Genomic DNA, 21848 nt, shown 5'->3' on the forward strand with positions numbered 1-21848 from the left:
GCTTTCAGTCCCTATCAAAGTCTTGCGTTTAGGCATTAACTACTAACAGTTAAGGGAAAGGATTTGGATTAGGTTAGAATCAGAGGCCATTAGAGCCATAAGAGACATCAGGAGATCAGGTCTCCCAAATCACACATTTGGTCCCTCCCTCCCCCCAAAATATTGAAACCTGGAGCATGTAAGTCTTCTATTCTTGACTTGCTGGTAGTGACAGTGTCTTGCCCGCTGTCCCCAGTATCTGGCATATAATGTTAACCAGTAAATGTTTGCAAAATTAATCAATGAATTGCCTAAGGTCACCCAGCTGACCCCTGAGGGTCAGAGGAGGGCATTCAGATTATGATGGCAGAAAAATGGCAGATTCTGTCAGTGACCTAGTGAGCCTTTCTTTCCTCTTTATTGATCACTGGGGTGACAAGGTCAGATGGAGTGTTTGTACGGTGAGCCTTATTCTTTCTTGGAGGGTTGCAAGGACCCACCATTTTTTTTTTTAAGATTTTATTTATTTATTTATCAGAGAGACAGCACAAGCAGAGAGAAGGGCAGAGGGAGAAGCAGGCTCCCTGCTGAGCAAGGAGCCCAATGTGACTCGATCCCGGGACCCTGGGATCATGACGCGAGCTGAAGGCAGGCATTTCACCGACTGAGCCACCCAGGCATCCCGGGACCCACCTTCTTTAAGAGAAGCTCAGCTGAGGAAGTCTGGGCAGCTGAGTGACAGCCACCAAGCTGAGCAGGGAGCCTGACACGGGACTCGATCCCAGGATCCAGAGATCATGACCTGAGCCGAAGGCAGACACTTCACCATCTGAGCCACCCAGGCACTCCCATAACTTTGACTTTCTACTTGCCAGTTCCTTAATGTTTTGAACCTTGCTAAAATGGTTATTTTTCTCTCTCTTGTGTGTGTGTGTGTGTGTGTGTGTGTGTGAGAGAGAGAGAGAGAGAGAGAGAGAGAGTTGGTGATGGTGTATTTAGGCTACATAAAAAGGTATGACCGTGGGGAGGTGGGTGGGGAGATGGGGTAACTGGGTGACAGCATTAAGGAGGGCACATGATCTGATGAGCACTGGGTGTTATATGTACCTGATGAATTATTGAATTCTACATCTGAAACTAACAATGAGCAATATGTTGGCTAATTGAATTTAAATTAAAAAATAAAGGTATGACCCCCGTGGTGTAGGCTAGAATCCCAATTCACCTCCTCTCTGTCTTTCAGGGTAGGAAATGATGGCGGGCAGTAGTGGGATTAAGTTTTTGGAGAGACCGGGGAACACGAATAATCTAATACAGGGGGAAACTCAGCACGGCCAACTTTTAAAAACGAAACAAAAAGGGAGCCTGAGTGGCTCAGTCGGTTAAGCAGCCAACGCTTGATTTTGGCTCAGGTCTTAAACTCAGGGTCGTGAGTTCCGGCCCTGCATGGAGTCTACTCAAAATAATGATAGTAATAAGAATAACAATAATAATAATAATAATAAAATAAATAAATAAATGAATAATGAAACAAAAAATTCTCTGAAAGTATTTCTGTGAATCTTCCGGGGTCCAAAGTCATCTTGGTTTTTACTGGGAAAACAAAGTGATCTCAGGTAGAGCGGTGGCTGCCGCCTCCAGCCCCACCTCAGAGGCAGCCCTAACGAATGTCAGTAACAGCTACAGTTTTCTGTAGTGTGAAAAACTGTGGAGGCTGAATTTGAGGCTCTATTCAGATATTTATATCCTCCATCCCTCTTCCATTAAGTGTCTTCTAAAAGTGAAGTTTTCACTCCAAATACTCTGCGAAGTTTGAATCGCTTTCCCAGTTGTCGTTAACCTCACTTGATATATTTTGGTTTTGGGTTAAATCAGCTGATCTTTCCCATGGGCATCAGGGAAATCTTTTATATTTTCTTTCAGGTCCAATATTTTTGAGAGATAGACCAATGAGATTTTTCTAAGGCAAGTTGTTGCCCGTTTTGCATAATAGGGCAGGGTTGGCTTGGAAGTTGAAGGCGGGGCTGTTTCTTTTCACGTGTGGATTTTTACCGCCACCCCTTGAGCTCGAGCAACGCTTGTGTTAATTTGGTGTTAATTTAAAATGAGCAAAATTAGAGTCAAAACAGCTGATGATGACTTTGGAGAGAAGCACTTAGTTTCTTACGTGTTCAATGAAGGAAGCTTCATGGATTTGGTGCATTTGCGACTCTTCGGAACAGGTGCTTTATCTTAGGATAACGTTGGGGGTGGGGGTGGGCGTGGGCGTGGGCGTGGGCATGGGCGTGGGCAAAAGAAACCCAGCAAACTGACCCTACAGTCACTGAGGCCCTTGTACATTAAAAAGCCCTCTGTGGGTGGGTGGGCAACGCCACCTTGGCTAGCATTAAAGGATGGGAGACTTTCCTCGCTTCTTCCACCAGCCTAGGGCATGGTAAATTTTCAGTCTCCTGAACCTTTTCCAAATGAACACTCTGCTGAGGAAACAATCCAAGTCCACGTCTCAGAGGCACCTTGGTGTGGAAATCTGGAGAGAGTAGAGAGAATTCGCACGCGGGTAAAAGGGTAAAGGTTTTGAGTCTCTCTCTCTCGCTTCTCCCCCCGCACAGGTGAATTTCGTGGCATGCCAGCTCTTTGCTCTGTTTGCTGCGTTCTGGTTCCGCATCTATTTGAGTCCTGGTAAAACCAGTCCCGATGTCCGGCATGCATTTGTCACCATTTTCGGCATCTATTTCGTCATCTTTTGTTTTGGCTGGTGAGTATGAGCCTCAGAAATTCTAATCTTTTGTCATTCGGGTGTTTTGTGGCCATATTCTTGGCATTTCCCAGGCACTGAGAAAAGAAATGTATTTACTCCTATCATAGAATAATGGGAATGTTCCAGGAATGTTCATTTACTGAAAGAACCTAGAACCAATCAACTACCCGTTAGAACTCAGTTGCTGAATTTTTCTACAAATGGTGCTTCTCCTGGGTGGTGTAAATAGAATGCTGTAAGGTTTCAGTAAGGAACCTTTCCTACCTGTTGTAGATATTGGTGTTTTTCTTGCATTACTGCTAGACGTAACTGGTGTTAGTCCTGTGCCTGGAGTAGAACAATAGTTTTAGTGCTGGTTTGAGGAAATGCGAATCATTCCTCAACAGGGAGAGTCTATAGATGGCACTCTCCTCTACTTGGTAAGCTGGCCAGTGACCCTGGGAGTGGCTCTTCTCTGGGGGAGGAGGACAGTTTTAGGAACCATCCTTTCTAGAAGTACAGCCTAAGGAAATTTGTGAATTTATTGGGGATACTAGAATACTGCTCTTCCTCCTCCAATAAAAACATGAGAAAGGATGATGAGTATTTTGAATCAGCTCCCAGGTGAAAGTCTTGGTGTCTGGGGAAGGTCAGTTTGGGTCCTGGTGCTTTAAAATTAAAAACAAAAACTTCTAAAGAAAGAAGGTTTCTGGACTCTTGGTTGTATGTATGCGAAAGCATAAGTATTCCATTTATGGAACGACTTCCTCCTGCCATTTCAAGATCCAGTACCTTAATTACACAGAGCAAAAACACTTGATTTATTTTCTCTTATAGAAACACGATTTCACAGCTCACTTGCTTGTCTGTGGGCGTGGAGGTGGGGGCGGGGGCGGAGCGGCGGCATGGGCGTCCAGTAGGTCTGTTAATTTGAAATGCATTCAGTGCTCCTCCCTCTCTCCGTGATGTCTTAAAGGTACTCCGTACACCTTTTTGTGCTGGTGTTCATGTGCTATGGAATCATGGTCACTGCAAGCGTATCCAGTATTCACAGGTAAGGCTCTGGGAGCAAACCAGGCCACCTGAGGTTTTTCGTGACCTCTGAAATGTGTTCAGGGTAAAGGGGTACCTTCCCCATTTTGCCGGCCACAGGTAGCATATCCTAAGTCCTCTGGGGTATCAGAAGGAGAGGTGGGGGCCCCTAAATGCTGGGAGTATTCAGAGGACGCTTTGCAAAGGTGTCAGAGTAGAAGCAGCTCTGGTAGCCTCCAAACTGGAAACCACAGCCGGATACTACTCCACAATAAAAAGGAGGGACTGACTGATAACACACAGTCACGTGGATGTATCCTCTAAATAGGTGGGTTGGAGGACCCCACAGAAATTCTGTTCTGGGAAATGCAAACTAATCTGTAGTTGCAGAGATCAGGTCGGAGGTTACATGGGCTGGGACAGTCCCTGGAGATGGGGAAGGGATCAGAGAGGCAGGAAGAAGCCTGTGGGGGGCGAGGGCCGGGGGAACGGAGAGGGTGATAGATGTGTCTGTTTCCTTGATTTTGGCTGTGGTTTTCTGGGTGTGTACCTATGTTGAAACTTTATGTACTTCAAATATGTATTATCAAATGTTAACAGAGGAAGTATTTTTACTATGATATTTTGATTTAAGAGTTACAGAAGTCACTTAATTCTGCCTTGAAGGCAGCATGCTTGGATCATCGATTGGGACACCTGGGTATCTGTTCAGCATCGTCTGTGTTTCCCAGAGTCTGTGTGAAACCTCAGTAATAATTCTGCCGTTCAGTAGTGCTGGAATGTAAGCTCTATGAAAACAAAGTTCACTGTTGTGTCCTCAGAGGTTAGAACAATACCAGGCACAAGTAAAGGGTCAGTAAATATTTATGGAATGAATGACTGAACACCTTTGAAAAGACGTGTGCTCTGTTATGACTTCTTTTCTGATGGCTTTTCAAAGAAAAAGCAGATGGCCTTTCAACTTCAGAAGGCTCTTTGATTAATAAGACGAGTAGCACAATAGTTTTCCTTCTGAAAATCATTGAAATTTAACTTTCTGGTGTATAATCTTGTAAATTACTTGCAATAAATGTCTGGTTTTCAAGGGAAAATATTTTTGCATGATTCTAAATTTTATTTTCACCCAACTCTGTGTCCAGATGAACTTTAAAAAATTGAATTGTGATCCTCTCTCTTCTGAATGCCTTCCTTGAAAGGGAGTGTGTCACTCCTTCATAAGTGAAGGAGGAAATCCATATTTCTAAGAATGGGTTTTGGGAATGCTTCATGTTATAGCAGAATGCTGTTTTTTTTTTTTAATATTTTATTTATTTATTCGACAGAGATAGAGACAGCCAGTGAGAGAGGGAGCACAAGCAGGGGGAGTGGGGGAGGAAGAAGCAGGCTCATAGCAGAGGAGCCTGATGTGGGGCTCAATCCCATAATGCCAGGATCATGCCCTGAACCGAAGGCAGACGCTCAACCGCTATGCCACCCAGGCGCCCCAGAATGCTGTTTTTATTGTGTGTGTGTGGGGGGGTGAAAATGTTTGGCTTTTCCCAAACTTGAGTTTCAAAGCAATTCAACAATCAATGAAAATGTTGTTGCGTCTCTGTAGCACATTTTTAACAACCTTACAAATAGTGACTTGTCAGCTCTCGCCACACTTGTGTGATGCCGATGGGGTGTGGACCATCTTTCAGAGGGTCAAGAAACTCCATGAATGCTCGTTCCATGCCGGGCCGAGTGTTCGTTTCTGGCCAGGAATGGAACACTCCAGGCTTGGCCAAGCTGAGTGGTTAACAGACAGGCTATGACTCTTCCCACCATAATATTGTGGTAGCAGAGGGCCGTGTCATAAGACCAGAACAGACGCCAGAACAAGTTCTTCCCCCTCTTTCTTTGCTTGTGTGGTTGCCAAGATTGCAGAAGTAGGGAGTGGTTCGTGGTTCCTGATGGAGGGAAGTTGCTTCCTATTGATGCAGAGAAAGAACATCAGACTGGAAATTCTGGCTCTTTCTAGCAGCGTGACTGCAGACAGTTCACACGGCTTCTCTGGACATCAGATTTCCCACCTATAAAAGGTGGGATTGTAGTTTTCTTCAGCATCAGGATTTCATGATTCTTTGTGAATTGTTTTCTTCCCCTGTCTGAGCCAGTTATGAGTTCTGTCACTTGGCTGGGAAGCGGAGGGGAGGGTCAGTCTTTGCTGCGATGGAGAGTTAACCCGTTTCTGGACACATTGTTGTCTTTGTCTGGAGAATTCTTGGAGCACGTGCTGTTTCCTTCCCAAGCCACTATATTGCACAGAAATCGTAGGTGTTCATTTATTACGTCTGAACCACCTGGAACAGAATGAGGTTTGTATCTCCTCAGACTGACAGCCTTGTGTCAGGATGGGATAATGCAGTGGCCAATTGTGGGGGGGTCCTGCTTTGTGCCCAGTGCTAAGTCAAGCTCTTTAATACAGTTTTCATTGCTTTTAACATATAAAGTCTTATTTAGTGTATCATTTAATATATTTAATATTTCATATCATTATTGCAACTATATTCTTTCTAGGACAATTCTATGGGATTCAGATATCCCCCCACCCCCCCACCAAGGTGAGGAAATGAAAGCTCAGAGAAGTAAATTCGTATACAGATCAATGAATTTGCACAAATTGAATACATCCATGTTACCACCACCTAGATCAGTAGGGGAGTATTGTCACCACTCTGCCCCAATCTCTATCACACCCCTCCTTCCTAAGTAACTACTCTCTGGACTTCTCACATGAGTTTTGTCCTTGCTGGGATTTGAAATCATGTTGGTCTCTCTCCAGAATATGTACTCTCTCTACCATTCCTGGATTCCTTAGACTTTTCAGGTTCGTCTAGAGCATGAATACATTGCCCTGTTGCATTGGGACATAGTACTTGACACCATCCTTTATAAGTAGCTCTTACTATAACAAGTGAGTTGAACTTGCTTTTCTCCCTGGGTGGAGGGGTAGGGGAAGGTATGGATCTAACTTCTGTTGAGGAGAAAGAGGAAGCAGGCATGGTTGCATTCAGAAGGGCCCTGGGAGAATTTGTCTTTTGAATTTGCTCTGTGCTTTTGCCTTGACCCTCGTGAACTGGCCAGAGAAAGAAACAGAGGCTGGAGGCAGAAGGGCCTCACTGACTCCATTCTGCTTCTGCTCTGCACTTCGGAGAGTTGCTTTCTCTTAGTCACTCACTTTGTTTGCCATATTCCTGCTTTGGAAAGGGTTAAGGGTGAACCTGAGGCTGGGAAAGTGTTTGTTGTGTCCTAACATCTTTGTTTGTAAATAACAGTAAAGAGAACATAAGAACATGTAGTGCTTTTGAGTTTACAGAACTCTTTCACACCCACTGTCTGGTTCTCCCTCGCTACCAAATGAGTTTTTATTATTCCTACTTCACTATTCCGTAGGTCGCGCTAGTCTTCATGAGTTATTTCAATGGGCATTTGTGAAGTTCAGTATAATTTAATATGAGAAAATACATCTTCCCTGTTTTATGACCCATGTTTAAATGCTATACCTTCTGCATTCGTGTCTGTTTTTGAGGGGCTCCTGAGCCATTTAAAATGTTGGATGTACTCCTTTCAGTTCATTTCAACTAAGAGTACACGAACCCCTTCTACAGTCAAGGGTGGAGATGCTCAAGGTGACAGGGAGTTGGCGTAACAGACACGTGTGTAATTTCAGCATTATGATTATGGATGTCGGCATGCAGGGCTGGAGAAATACTGGCAGTGGAGCAATGAATTGTGCTGGAGGAGGGATGGGATGGGTGGGGTGAGCCTGAGCCAGGGGACTGACTGGGAGCTGAGCCTTACCTGGTAATTAGGCAGTTTGCAGGTAGCCTAGAAGATGGGGAAGGGGGTTGCAGGCAGGGGAAGGGGCATGTGGAAGACCTTTGGCCTGAATTGGAGACTATTGGTGGAGAGTGAGTAGCTGGTATAGTTTGAACATAAGGTGGACATGGAGTGTGGCTGGAGAGGAGTCCAGAAGGGGAAAGGTAGAGCTCAGTGCATGAAGCACATCGCATGTCACTTTCGGGACTTGTGATGTGACTATACAGTGGGACCCACTGGGAGCTTTTAAGCCAGGTCACACTGATTTAGTTGTTGGTTCACGTAACACGCAGTCATCTGCTCTCGTGAATGAAACACATGGACTCATCAGACTGGGGCTTAATACCTAACCTCATTGCGGTTTTCAACCTCCCCCAGAAATGTAAGTCTTCCCCGGTCAGCCAGGAATTTTCTGGGCAGCGCCAAGGAGGATCTGTCACGTGGGCCCTCTCCATCCCCCAAAGAGAAGATGAGGTCGTCTGCATTTTAAGACACTTCCCTCTAAGAGAAAGTGGCCTTGCTGGAAACCATCCCTCCTTCTCTTTTCCTAGTCACGTCCTTATTCTGCCCTTCTGCCTGTAAAAACCTTCCATTTTGTCCCACTCCTTGGAGCTCCCCTCTACTTTCTAGATGGTGTGCTGCTGCCACATCCAATTAAGTGCCAGTTACTTAATGAAGATAATGAGATCTTCCAAATTTACTCAGTTGAATTTTTGTCTTTTAATGCCACATATATATAATTACAAATTGATGAGTGTTCTGAATGGCGTGCGTGTGTGTGCATGCATGTGCGTGCATGTGTGTGTGTGTTGCTGGTTTATACCATGTGGGCAGGGCCAGTCTCCGTGGGGAGCTATGGAATGATCCTGAGTATGGTAACTGAAGCCTCAGGCTTGGGCAGGAAGGGTTCCAAGCAGAGCACTGGGAACACTAACCTAAGGAGTAAGCGGAGAAAGAGAAGCTGGGTAAGAGCCGTGGAAGAATTAACCAGAGAGGCAGGAAGCAGACAAGAACAGAAGCCAAGACAACAAAGTGTTCAAAGGAGGGAGTGGTCGGCAGTGTAACGCTGGTCCATATCTTACAAAGATCTGGTGTAAGCACGATCGTTTGTGAAGAGGAGAATCTGAGGGCAAGACCTTCCAGGTCAGGGGTTCCCAGCTCCAGCTGTGCACTGGATTCCACCTGCCGGGTGTATCCTGTACCAACGAAGCCCAAATATCGGGGTGAGGCCCAGGTATCTGCAGTTTGTAAAGCTCCTGGGGTGACTCTGTTGTACGGTCCCGGTGACAAAAGATGAAGGGTTCCAGGCAATGAATGCTCAAGGGAGGGGAGCGCAGGGACTGGGTTTGCGGTGGAGCAGAGAGGACTTTGGGATGGATTGCATGTGGGAAGTGAGGGAGAGGAAGAGGAGAAAATTGACTGTGTTACTGCCCTGCGTAATCCTCTGATCCTCTCTGTTTCTGGTTTCAGATACTCCTTCTTTGTAGCAATGGGATACCTTACGATATGCCACGTCAGCCGAATATACATCTTCCACTATGGAATCCTCACTACAGATTTCTCTGGGTGAGTACCTTCATTTGGGCGGGGGTGTTTGACTGTAGACTTTGACTCAGTCTCTTGCGGTCTGCACGGGAGACTCCTTGGTGGTTGGTTGAATCCGTTGGGAAGACTGTGCTACCCTGCGGTTGGGGCTGAAGGTTTCATTACCTCTGCCGTGTTGTCAGGTAGGGGTTGCAGACTAGGGCGCGTGCGCTATGTCCATCCTGCCACCTGTTTTTGCAGAGTTACACTGGGTCACGACCAGGTGCCCTGACTCATTGACGTCTTATCTCTGGCGTCTCTCATACTATAGTGCTAAGTTGTGTGGTTGCGACGTAGGACCCTCACAGCCTAAAATCCTTACTGTCTTGCTCTTTGCAGAAAAAGCTTCCCAACCCCTATTCTAAGGCTCTTAATACAGAGTTGGTGTTTATCTCATAATAATTTTTAATACTAGAGAAATTCTACCATATTAGTGGAGAAGCAGACCCCCTTGGGTGGCCCCTGGCTGCCCCGGCCCCTCCCCCAGATTCCCTAGACTTCTGGCAACTAGCAGGTAATACCCAGCACAGCAAGGGTCTCCATACTAGTTGTAAAAATTTTGTCTGTCACTATGGCCTTAACCTAGTGGGCCACTGGTCTCCTGATAGTCACCTGGCCAAGACCGTGGGCAGAGCACTGAAAATTTTGTACTCTGTTGATGTTCATTTGGGAAGAGCTTTTTATGAATCTTGAGGAATGGACACTAATTCAGAGTGATTCCTCATCACACATTGTAGAGTAACCTTGTTACTTCTCTAGGAGCTTGGGTCTGTTCTCCGCAAGAGTCTGAGGTCAGGGAAAGCCCGCCTTCTCCCCTCGGGTTGGCTTGCACTCGATTCCATGAGATACTGGAGAACAGGTAATAAAATAAAGGGGTTGCAACTCACGGCTCATTTCTGTGACCTTTGCCAGGTGCATGACTCAACGGTCCCCCCACGAAGAGGCTTAGGAAGGCAACAGTCCGTTCTTCCTACCCTCAGGCTCTTGGGTTTTACGTTTCTCATTGATTTGTCTCCTTTCTGCGTTCCCCTCCCCATAGCCTGTGGAGCACAGTTGCTCAGCTTTTCTAAAATAAATTCACAAAACGTTTTACTTCCTAATGATGTATGTGGGAAAATACGGGAGCAACAAAGATAACAGTAGAGCCAGGAAGTTAGAGCATTAAAAATAATTTTTAAACAGTGGGGATCATAACTCTCCCTGGGGTTTAATCCACAAACTTCACTTTTTGTGTCACCCCAAAGCTGTACCCCCCCTTCCACACACCCCCACTTAGAAGAGTTCTTGGCACTTATCAGGTGTTCAATAAATGAATGAGTGACATCCTGTAGTTAATTCGTCAGTTCTGTTTTCACTGCTTCCAGCAGCCACAGTCAAAGAGCCCCTCCAGCCCTATTGGGTTGCGAAAGGAAACAAAGAGTTCAGACTTCAGCCCAAAGTAGATAACTATCAGTTTCTCACCTATATTATCTTTTCTTTTTTGGGGCACAAAACACACATTGATTCATTGGTTTCTGCAAGAGTTTTTGGGGCCCCAGTATGCTAGGCACAGGGCCAGGTGTGGGGTAGGAGGAAGGGTGTCTAGGCAGAGGGAACAGCTCTATAAGAAAGAGCACGGAATTGTGACAGGTGCTTGTGGGGCTCCCAGAAACCTGCCTCCTGCTGCCTTACCTCCCACGTCCCTGTGTCATCAGGTCCAATGGGGTCGGCAGCCTGATTGTCTCTAGGCTCCATCCACTGCTCTGCACATCCACTGCCACCACTTGGGACCACCACGTGTTTGGTTGTCTGTCCTTCCACCCCGCCCCTTGTCTGGTCTGTGCTGTCTATACCATCCAGAATGAGGCTCTGAGATATCAAAGCAGGTGATGCTCTGGACTGGATTCTTCTGCAGTCTACTTCCACCATGCACTGAGCATGGCAGCTTTGCAGAAAAGCTTCTTGTCCGCGCACATGCTGGGTTAGCTCACGTCCCTGTGCCTACGCCTTGCTCATTCGTCTGCTTTTTTACCCTTGTCTGGGTGGAAATCTCTTCCTTCACTTTCTACCACCCGGCTCAAAAATCACTGCTTTACAGAGCTTTCCCTGATTGCCACCCCCTCCCTCCCCTGTCCCCTTCCTCCTGCTGGTCACCGGATTTTGGACCCTGCCTAGGGGGAGGGCTCTCGGCTGGCTTTCATTGGCTGGTGCCGCCCATCCCCCACCCCCTGTAAATCCTACTCGTAGGATCCCAGGCCACAGGGTATGGAGTCAGGGGACAGAGGTGCTTCTGCTCTCACCAGCTGACCTGTGTGCTTGTCTAGTGTCCTGTGCGTTTTATTCCCAAACATGCCTATCCCAGTTTGTACTTGCATAGAAACTGATTCTATATGGACGTGAAAGGAGAGACCCTGGTTTCTCTAAATCTCAGTCGGGTTTTTTGGAAAGAGACCGAAGCAAGTTCAGTGTGTTACAGGTAATGGGTGATGAATGTGAAGTGGGTGGGAGGCTGGAGAGGTAGGGGGCGCACTAGAGCCGGGCAGGGTTCTGCACTCAGGTCGCTCTGCAGTGTGGGCATCTTGACTTTTCTTTTACCTTCTTAGTCCACGTCAGAGAAAATGACCCAGGCAGACAGGGCTTATGGAAGAGAGAGGCTATCACTCAGTAGATCCCTGCTGCAAAGAAGGGCTTTGGTGCTGAATCAATAGGTTTTTTCATGCATCACTCAGCAGATGCGGGCTGAGAACCCCCTGAACCCACCAGGCTGGTTACAGGAGGCAGGGGCGAGCGAAGGCTGTGGAATGCGCTTACCGTTACCGACTGCCAAGTTGGTATGGGAAGTTCACCTGTGAGCGCATCACTGAGTACTGGATTGATTCATGTTCCCCCGAACTCAACCTCAGAACATGTTCTTCTTTGGAAATAGGATCTTCGTAAGGTAACTGGTTAAGATGAGGACATGCTAGATTAGGGTGGGCTCTGCATTCATTATGGCTGGTGGCGTCCTTCTGAGGAGGCCATGAGAGACACAGATGCCGGGGTCCCATAGAGGGAAGAAGGCCGTGTGAAGACATAGGCAGAGGTAAGGGTGAAGTAGCCACAGGCCAGGGAACTCCAAGGAGTGCCAGAAGCCACCAGAAGCTAGAGGGGAGCACGGAACAAGTTATTTCCCAGGCTCAGAAGGAGCCAGCCAAGTCTACCAATGCCTTGATTTCAGACTTCTGGCCTCCAGAAAACAATGAGATGATAAGTTTCTGGTTTTAAGCCACCCAATTTGTGGGAATCAGTTATGGCGGTGCTGGGACACCAATACACAGTGTCTTATGACTGCATACCTTTTGATGGGCTAACAGCTGTCCCCTGCTCCTGATCATGCAGGGTAAGAATGCCTCCAGTGTCCCCAGTTCTGCCCCTTGTCATACCCCTTCTCCGTCAGTTCTTTCCATAACATGTAAACTCTTGAATGATCGTTAATGCATTTTTAGTATAACCAGAACTGGTGGAAGTTACCAGTAGGAAAAAATAAAGGGCGTTCTTGGAAAACAGCAGTGTGCCTGTGAAATGTGGTGGATCTGGTGACTTGGATGGCAGGGGACAATGGAAATCTATCACTGCCAGCCTGACTTCCAACAACAGGGTCAGACGTATTTCCTCAAGTGATGTCTGTGCTTGGGCATTTTTTAGATCTCCTTGTATTAAGAAGTTTCTGACTTTACACACAAAACCATAGAAAGCTTGGGGGCACCTGGGTGGCTCAGTTGGTTAAGCATTTTGCTTTTGATCTCCACTCAGGTCATTATCTCAGGGTCGTGAGACCGAACCCTGCATCAGGCTCTCTGCTCAGCTTGGAGTCTGCTTGAGATTCTTTTGCCTCTTCCTCTGCCCCTCCCCTGCTCACAGCTTTCTCTCTCTAAATAAATACAACCTTAAAAAAGAAAAACCACATAGAATGTTTGAACTGGGAAAGTACACTGTGGGAAAAGATACAAAGAAGGTTTGTCTATTACCTGTAGGTCATGTGAGACTTTGTTCTCAGTGCCCGTGCTATTTGGTTCTTAGGCATATCTTTTTTTTTTTTTTTAATTATAGAACATTCTTAAGCAGCATTATTTTTTCCCTCCATCACACATGCATAAATGCCTCACTGACGTAAATCTATCTTCTTGGAGAAACAAATGGAGAGGTTCATACCAACCTGAAATTGACAAGATGTTTTAAATCTCAAATTGTCAGAGATTCTTGACGAACATCTATTTTAACGATGAGCTTGCAAGCAACCACCAGTTCCCCTTCAGAATGGAATTCGTTCCACATGGCCGTTTCAGTTTTAAAATCTTATTTTGTGGAGGAATAAAGTCATGTTTCAGGGGGAGAAGCAGGCTCTCTGCTGAACAGGGAGCCCGATGCAGGACCCGATCCCAGGACTCCAGGATCATGACCTGAAGGCAGACACTTTGCCGACTGAGCCATCCAAGCACCCTGAATTCTGGTGTTTCAAAGCAGCCTGATGAGAGAGCTGTTCTCTCTGGAGCGTGCATCCAAGGCTAAGTGCTTGGCATACTTGATTACATCTTTGGAATAAGAGCCCAGACAGGAATTGAATGGGATGAGATGGGATCACTGTTTGTGTCTAACAACATATGTATGTTTTTAATTTGGGGAAACCCATAAACTCGTGCTTTAGATCATTCTAGGGCTTAAAATTTTATTTATCATTCTGAAAGCAAGTTTTCATGGGCTGGACCAGCGTTAATAGTGAGGGTAACACACAAGATACAGTTTTATTATTTCTGCTAATACAGTTTATATTAATACATGCAGTGGTGGATGTCCTTTGTGTTTTCTCAGTGAATGCGGGCTATTAAAAATAGCAGAACATTTACAGTTCTCCTGGGGGAAACTCAACAATTGCTTGTAATAAAGCTGGTACTTGATTCCTTTTAAGTTTGTGATGGTGAACGGGTTCTTTTTTTCTCACAGAATGGAGTTTTCTGAGGGAAACTTGCTGCTGAGGGAAGCAGCAAGGGGAACACTTATTTCCTCGTTGCAGGCTAGGCCAGATTCAGGCCGATAATTGCTCTCCTATCATGTTGGCAATTTGAGTTGCTGGTGTGTTTTCGAAAACAATCTGAAATGAGAACTCTTCCACACTGATAGAGGGAGTATAAATCGGTACAACCCTTCTGGAAGGCAACTTAGCCGTAAAATTTCAAGCCAGAATTTTTTCTTTTATATAAATCATATTCTAGGGGCTCTTGGGTGGCTCAGTTGCTTAAGCATCTGATTCTCGATTTCAACTCAGGTCATAATCTCAGGGTCCTGGAATCAAGCCCTGCTTCGGGCTCTGTGCTTGGCAGGGAGTCTGCTTGAGATTCTCTCTCCCTTTGTCCCTCCCCCTACTGTGCATTCACACTCTGTCTCTCAAAAAACTTTAAAAATCCTATTCTATGATAGGATAAATTCCTAGGAATTGAATTACCTTAAGGAAATCAAATTTATTCATACGTGTGTTCAACTGTTGTCAAGAGTACTGGAAAACTGGAAGCATCCTAAATGGTCCAAAAGAGGTGAATGATTAAATTGTGGTACTAATGTGTGTCCACTGAAAATGATGTCTTCAAAGAATGTTTAATGACACTGGAAAATGCTTACAATGGAATGGAAAATCAAAACTGCAAAGCTAATACATGACTTAAGACTCCCATTTTTTATGAACGTGGACATGCATAGGAGAGGCTGGAAAGAGCTAATCAAAATGCTAAGACAGTGTTGGGGGATCTTTATTGGTGATTTTAATAATTGGTTTTTTATATGATTATAATGAAAAATTCTAAATATTATTGAAATATATTTGCAAGTATATTACAAGTGCATATTATGGTGAACAATAATCCTCTGTGTTCCCTATTACCTTATTGGGGCATAATAGAAATATCACTTTGCCTGTGCCCCTTGCTGGGGGAGGTGATCATTTGCCTGTCCATGGAAATGTGTTTTCCTCTGTTGGTTTATGACATCCTGACCCTCCACGTGACCAACCCAGTAGGTGTGAATCATTGGGTTCTATAATAGGGGCAGAGAAGTGATATTTGCAGGGAGATTTCAGGATTTGCTTATTTCATGTTTCTTCTTCAGGCTTCCGCCAGTTTTTTGATAACTAGCACAGTCACTTGGAATATAATTCCAAGGACATGAGTTTAAGTCCTACTGAGTAGATTTGATGGGTTCGTATTAAAATGGAGAACTAGTGATTTTGTTGTTATTGTTGAATGCCAAAGTATGGAGATGACAGCTTTGGAAAGATTAGTGGGAAGGGTAAAAGGCAGTTTTCCTCTGGTTGACCACTGAATGGTTCCCAGCAGATACTAGGTGAACTTTGAAATGAGTTGAGAGGAGTTCCCTCTACTTTCAGTTGTAGTCCTAGGGAGCTTGATGGGAGGATGTATTTTGTTTGCTGTGAATCCTAGAGTCCTATTTTCCTCCCTGATGCTGGCACAGTTGATAGTGGGAGCATTCCACTGAAGTTGTAATATCATCCCCTCCCTCTTCAGTAATCTAGGGAGCAGGGGTACCAGTAAGGCAGAAGCAATAGGGAGGTGAGAAGGTACCAGCTGAGGCTACTATTTGCACCGCTCATGTTGAATTTCTTGCCCCTGGTTGTTGTGCAAGAGGGCGGTCCCAGCCGATGTTGCTGCTGATTGCAAGTTTGTTATAGTCCTGTTCTCCCACCCTGTCAAACTTATAATTGCCTGACTCTTTACTTTCCTAATGTATTAGTATTATAAGGGGACTTTCATTATAAAGAAGTAATAAAAATACAAAATATAACTTTTTGGATCTAAAATTACCTGTTGGGGAAAAGAAGATCCCTGAATGCCAGATCTGGCTGGATGCTGGCCAGCCAGCTGTGTGATCTCACTTCAACCTCTGAAGACTGCATTATATCATTGCTCCATCCCAGTTTTACCAGGACAGAGAATGTAACCACCGTAGGTCCAGAGAGTAAGGTAAACTAGGGAGGTTGTATTAGAATAGTCAAAATTGAGTTTTTGCTTAATTTTGTTTTAAAGACAAGCTATTTTTTGTTAGGAGTTGATATGAGAAATAGAATGGGTACTACTTCTGGTAAATTGCCCAGCGTCTGTTAGAAGGCATTGATATGTGTGTGTGTGTGTGTGTGTGTGTGTGTGTGTGTGTGTTGGGCAGTGTGGCATTTTTCTGTCTTTCTTTCTACCCTAATCACATCTCCATTTGCCTATTTTTCCTTATTTATTTTCCCCTATATTTCTTTATTCAAATTAGAATAGTAGCATTAGGTTCAGGAAAAAAAAAGCGGTTTTGTGTGTTTGTGTTTGTGTGTGTGTGTGTGTATATAAATAATTTTATATATATATGTAATTTTATATATATACACATATATATGCATTGTATATATACAAAAGGTATTATAAACATTTTTATAAACATATATTATAAACATATATTATAAACTTATATAGAATTTATAAACTATTGTAAACATATAAACTATATACAATATATAATATGTATATTATATATTGTATATGTAATATACTATATATAATTAATATATACAATGTATATATAATTTTTTCTTTTATTGACTTATTTTTAAAATTCAAGCATAATTAACATAGAATGTCATATTAGTTTCAGGTGTACAATATAGTGATTGAACACTTCCCTACATCACCTGCTGCTCACCACAGCAAGTGCCCTCCTTCATCCCCATTACCTATTTTGTCCCTCCCCCTCCCTCCTTCTGGTAACCATCAGTTTGTTCTCTATACTTAAGAGTCTGTTTTTTGTTTGTTTCTCTTTTTTTTTCATTTGTTTTGTTTCTTAAATTCCAAACAATGTGTGAAATTATATGGTGTCTTTCTCTGACTGACTTATTTCACTTAGCGTTATACTCTCTAGATCCATCCATGTTGTTGCAAATGGCAAGATTTCATTCTCTTTTATGGCTAAATAATATACCACATCTTTTTAATCCATTTATCTTTCAGTGGCCACTTGGGCTGCTTTCATATTTTCATATTGTAAATAATTCTGCAATAAACAAAGAGGTGCATGTATCCCTTCGAATTAGTATTTTTGTGTTTCTTTGGTGAATACCCAGTCGTGGAATCACTGGTTCATACAGTAATTCTATTTTTAACATTTTGAAGAACCTCCACACCATTTTCCAGGGTGGCTGCACCTGTTTGCATTCCCATCAGCAGTGCAAGAGGGTTCCTTTTTTCCCACATTGTTGCCAACACTTGTTTTTTGCATTTTGTATTTTAGCCATTCTGACAGGTGTGAAGTGATATCGTTATAGTTTTGATTTGCATTTCCCTGATGATTAGTGATGTTGAGCTCCTTCTCATGTGTCTGTTCGGCATCTGCATGTCCTCTTTGGAGAAATGCCTGTTCATGTCTTTTGCCCATTTTTTAGTTGCATTATTTGTTTTTTGGGTGTTGAGTTGTATCAGTTCTTTATTTATTTTGAATACTAACCCTTTATCAGATATGTCATTTGCAAATATTTTCTCCCATTCTGTAGGTTGCCTTTCAGTTTTGTGGATTATTTCCTTCACTGGGCAGAAGATTTTTACTTTGATGTAGTCCCAATAGTTTTATTTTTACTTTTGTTTCTCTTGCCTCAGGAGACCTATCGAGAAAAATGTTGCTCTGGCTGATGTAAGAGACATTTTCCCCATGTTCTCTTCTAGGATTTTGATGGTTTCAGGTCTCACATTTAGGTTTTTAATCTATTTTGAGTTCACTTTTGTATCTGATGTGAGAAAGTGGTCCAGTTTCATTCTTTTGGATGTAGCTTTCCAGTTTTCCCAAGGCCATTTGCTGAAGAGTCTTTTTTCTCATTGCATATTCTTTCCTCTTTTGTCAAAGATTAATTGACCATAATCGTGGGTTTGCTTCTGGGCTACTTTGTGTTCTATTGAAATATGTGTCTATTTTTGTGGCAGTACCATACTGTATTGATTACTGCAGCTTTATAATTTAATTTGAAATCTGGAATTGTGATACCTTCAGCTTTGTTTTTCTTTTTCAAGATTTCTTTGGCTATTTGAAGTCTTTTGTGGTTCCACACAAATTTTAGGATTATTTGTTCTAGTTTTGTGAAAACTGTTGGTATTTCAATAGGGATTGCATTAGACCTATAGATTATATTGGCTAGTATAGACATTTTAACAATATTTGTTTTTCCAATACATGAGTATGGAATATTTTTCCATTTGTTTCTGTCACTTTCAATTTCTTTCATCAGTGTTTTATAGTTTACAGAGCACGTGTCTTTCACCTCCTTGGTTAGGTTTCTTTCTAGGTAATCTATTCTTTTCGATGCAATTGTAAATGGGATTATTTTCTTACTTTCTCTTTTTGCTACTTCATTATCAGTGTATAGAAATAAAATGAACTTCTATACATTGATTTTGTATCCTGTGATCTTACTGAATTCTCTTATCAGTTCAAAAAGTTTTCTATATATGGTATCATGTGATCTGCAAATGTGAAAGTTTTACTTCATTACCAATTTGATTGCCATTTATGCCTTTTTCTTGTCTGATTTCTGTGGCTAGGATCTTTAGTAATATGTTGGATAAAAGTGGTGGGAGTATACATTTTTGTCTTGTTCCTGATCTTAGGGGGAGAGCTCTGTTTTCGCCATGGAATATGACATTAGCTGTGGTTGTATGTGTATGTATATATACATATACATACATATATATATATATACACACACATACATACATACATATATATATACACACACATAGATACATATATAATATGGCCTTTATTATGTTGAGGTATATTCCCTCTTAGCCTATTTTGTTGAGAGTTTTTATCATGAATGGATATTGTAATTTGTGAAATGTTTTTTCTGCATCATGAAATGATCACATGGTTTTTATCCTTTCTCTTACTGATATGAGGTATCACATTGATGGATTTGTGGATATTGAACTACTCTTGCATTCTGGGAATAAATGCCATTTGATTGTGGTGAATGATTTTTTAAATATATTGTTAGATTTGGTTTGCTCATGTTTTGTTGAGGATTTTTGCATCTGTTCATCAGATATTGGCCTACAATTCTCTGGGGCTTTGTTTGTTTGTTTTTTGTAATGCCTTTATCTGATTTTGGTATTACGGTAATGCAGGTCTCATAGAATAAATTTAGAAGTTTTCCTTTCTCTCCTGTTTTTTTTGGATTATTTGAGAAGAATAGGTATTAACACTTTTTTAAATGTTTGGTAGAATTCACCTGTGAAGCTGTTTGGTCCTGGACTTTAGATTCAATTTCATTGCTGGTCATTGGTATGTTCAAATTTTCTATTTCTTCTGATTCATTTTTGGGAGGTTATATGCTTCCAGGAATTTATCCATTTCTTCTAAGTTGTCCATTTTGTGGGCATATAATTTTCCTTATATATTCTCTTACAGTCCTTTGTATTTCTCTGGTGTTGTTTTTTCTTTTTCCCCTTTCATTTCTGATTTTGTTTGAGTTTTTGTTTTTGTTTTTTGAGGAGTCCAGCTAAAGGTTTATCAATTTTGTCGATCTTATCTGGGAAATTCTTAATCTCTCCTTCTATTCTAAATGATAGCCTTGCTGGATAGAGTATTTTTGGCTGCTGATTTTCTCCTTTCAGCACTTGAAAATATCATACTTTTCCCATTTGGCCTACAAAGATTCTGCTGAAAAATCAGCTGAGAGCCTTATGGGTTTTCTTTGTATGTAACCATTTTCTTTTTTCTTGCTGTTTTTAAATTTTTCTCTTTATCACTACATTTTGTCATTTTAATTTCTTGTGTCTGGGTGTGGACTTCCTTGTGTAGAATTTGGTGTGGGGAGGGGGTGCCCTCTGTGCCTCCTGGATTTGGATTTCTGTTTCCTTTCCCAGATTAGGGAAGTTTTACTATTTCTTGAAATAAATTTTCTGCCTCCTTTTCTCTTCTTCTGGGTCTCCTGTAATGTAAATGTTCTTGCATTTATGGTATCACTGAGTTCCCTTAATCTTTCATTTTTTTTAATTCTTTTTTCTTTCTCCTGTTCAGCTTGATTGCTTTCCTCTGTCCTCCCAGTTCCTGATCCATTCATCTGCTTCCTCTAGTCTATTTATTGCCTCCTCTATATTTTTAATTTTAGTTATTGAGTTCTTTGTCTCTGATTGGTTCATTTTTATGTTTTCTGTCTCTTTCTTGAATGTCTCACTGAGATCCTCCACTCTTAAGTCTAGTGATTATCATTATGACCATTACTTCAAATGATCTCTCAGGCATATTACTTATCTCTGTTTCATTTAGGTCTCTTGCTCTGATTTTGTCTTGTTCTTTCATTTGGAACATAGTCCTCTGTTTTCTCACTTTGTCTAACTCTCTGTTTCTCTGTGTTAGGAAAGTCAGCTATGTCTTCTGCTCTTGATAGTAGTGGCCTTATCAAGAAGAGGTCCTGTAGTGCCCTGTAGTGCAATGTCCCCTGTTCACCAGGACCTGGTGCTTCATGGTTGTTTCATATGTGTGTTGAGTGTACCCTACCATTGTGGCTGAGCTGTGTTTGCTTTCAGCCCAGTTGTCTGCAATGGCTCTCTTTGCCTGTTGTGGGCAGGATTTGGTCTCTGTGTTGCTAATGGGCCAGTTGGGCTGCCTTGGGCTTGAGTTGGTTCAAACCAGGCATTTTCCAGAGCTGTGGTCACATTGAGCTGAAGGGAACTCTTCCTGTTTTGTTCCGTGACAGTTGTGACAGTTGGTGGGTGGGGCCTTCAGTCAGACCAGATGTCTGCCCCAGTCCACTGCTGGGGCTGCAGTCCCAAGGCAGAAGTCACCTGGAGTGGTGCTGGTCTCTATTGCAGCTGCTTGCACAATGCCAGCTTATGGTGCTGTTCTGAATGGACTCCTGCAAAGGGCAGATTGGTTGGGGCAGAAGAGTGGGGGTTGTACCGTATTAGCAAGCTAGTTGGGAGAGTGTTTGAACTGGTTCCTCAAGTATCTTCTTTAGGCAGGGGTGTGGGAGAGAGAAATAGCACTTTTTGTTTTTGGAGAAGATTCCTAAAGATTCCCTGCCACTCAAGCACACGTTCTGAGATTTGTAGATAAATCTCCTTCTGTATGCCACAGGATATTGCAGGTATTTTTCAAACTGCTACTTCTATGCTGTATCTCAGCAGGGCTGTTTGTTATGCTGTCTCTTTAGGGTTTGGGACTCAGTTTCCTGTCACCCTCCACCTGTCTGAGAGCTGAGCCTGCTGATTTTTCAGGTTCTAGGTGTTAAGCCCTGCTGGTTGTAAGAACTGGCAAAGTTAAGCCCTTGTGGTTTTCAAAGCCAAATATGATGGGGGTTCGTTTTCCCAGTGCGAGTCCCCAGTGCTTGGGGTGCCTGGTGTGAGGTCTGCTCCTGTCCATGCTTGTAGTGTCCCTCCCTCCTACAGACAGTCTGACGAGTCGGTTTGGTTCCCAACCATGTCTCCACCCTTCCTACTCTTTTCAATGTGGCTTCTTCTCTGTGTTTAGCTGTGGCAAGTCTGTTCTGCCGATCTCCATGTCATTTTTTGGATTATTTACTTGTGTGTCGTTATTTTCTTGCTGTATCTATGGGACAGAGTGAACTTAGGATCCTCCTACTTCACCATCTTCCCCAGAAGTTGACCTGATTATCTTTTTTTTT

The 21848-nt window shown here is 43.0% G+C and overlaps 1 protein-coding gene across 9 annotated transcripts in view; it reads left to right on the plus strand.

The window, feature by feature from the left end:
- MBOAT1 (membrane bound O-acyltransferase domain containing 1) overlaps positions 1-21848 on the plus strand; it is a 115725-nt gene that overhangs the window by 54203 nt on the left and 39674 nt on the right. For 7 of the 9 annotated variants that reach the window (XR_004625361.1, XR_004625362.1, XM_034660266.1 and 4 more), the window contains 3 exons: positions 2589-2734; positions 3693-3770; positions 9062-9157. Coding sequence is in view for 7 of the 9 variants with exons in the window: in XM_019805691.2 (XP_019661250.2) it covers positions 2589-2734; positions 3693-3770; positions 9062-9157 (320 nt within the window). In the remaining 2 variants the exon portion in view is untranslated. The remainder of the gene's footprint in view (positions 1-2588; positions 2735-3692; positions 3771-9061; positions 9158-21848) is intronic. The other 2 variants (XM_034660269.1, XM_019805693.2) reach the window with 2 other exon arrangements.

This window comes from Ailuropoda melanoleuca, chromosome 5 (assembly GCF_002007445.2).
Source record: "Ailuropoda melanoleuca isolate Jingjing chromosome 5, ASM200744v2, whole genome shotgun sequence".
In the NCBI taxonomy this organism is placed as follows: domain Eukaryota; kingdom Metazoa; phylum Chordata; class Mammalia; order Carnivora; family Ursidae; genus Ailuropoda; species Ailuropoda melanoleuca.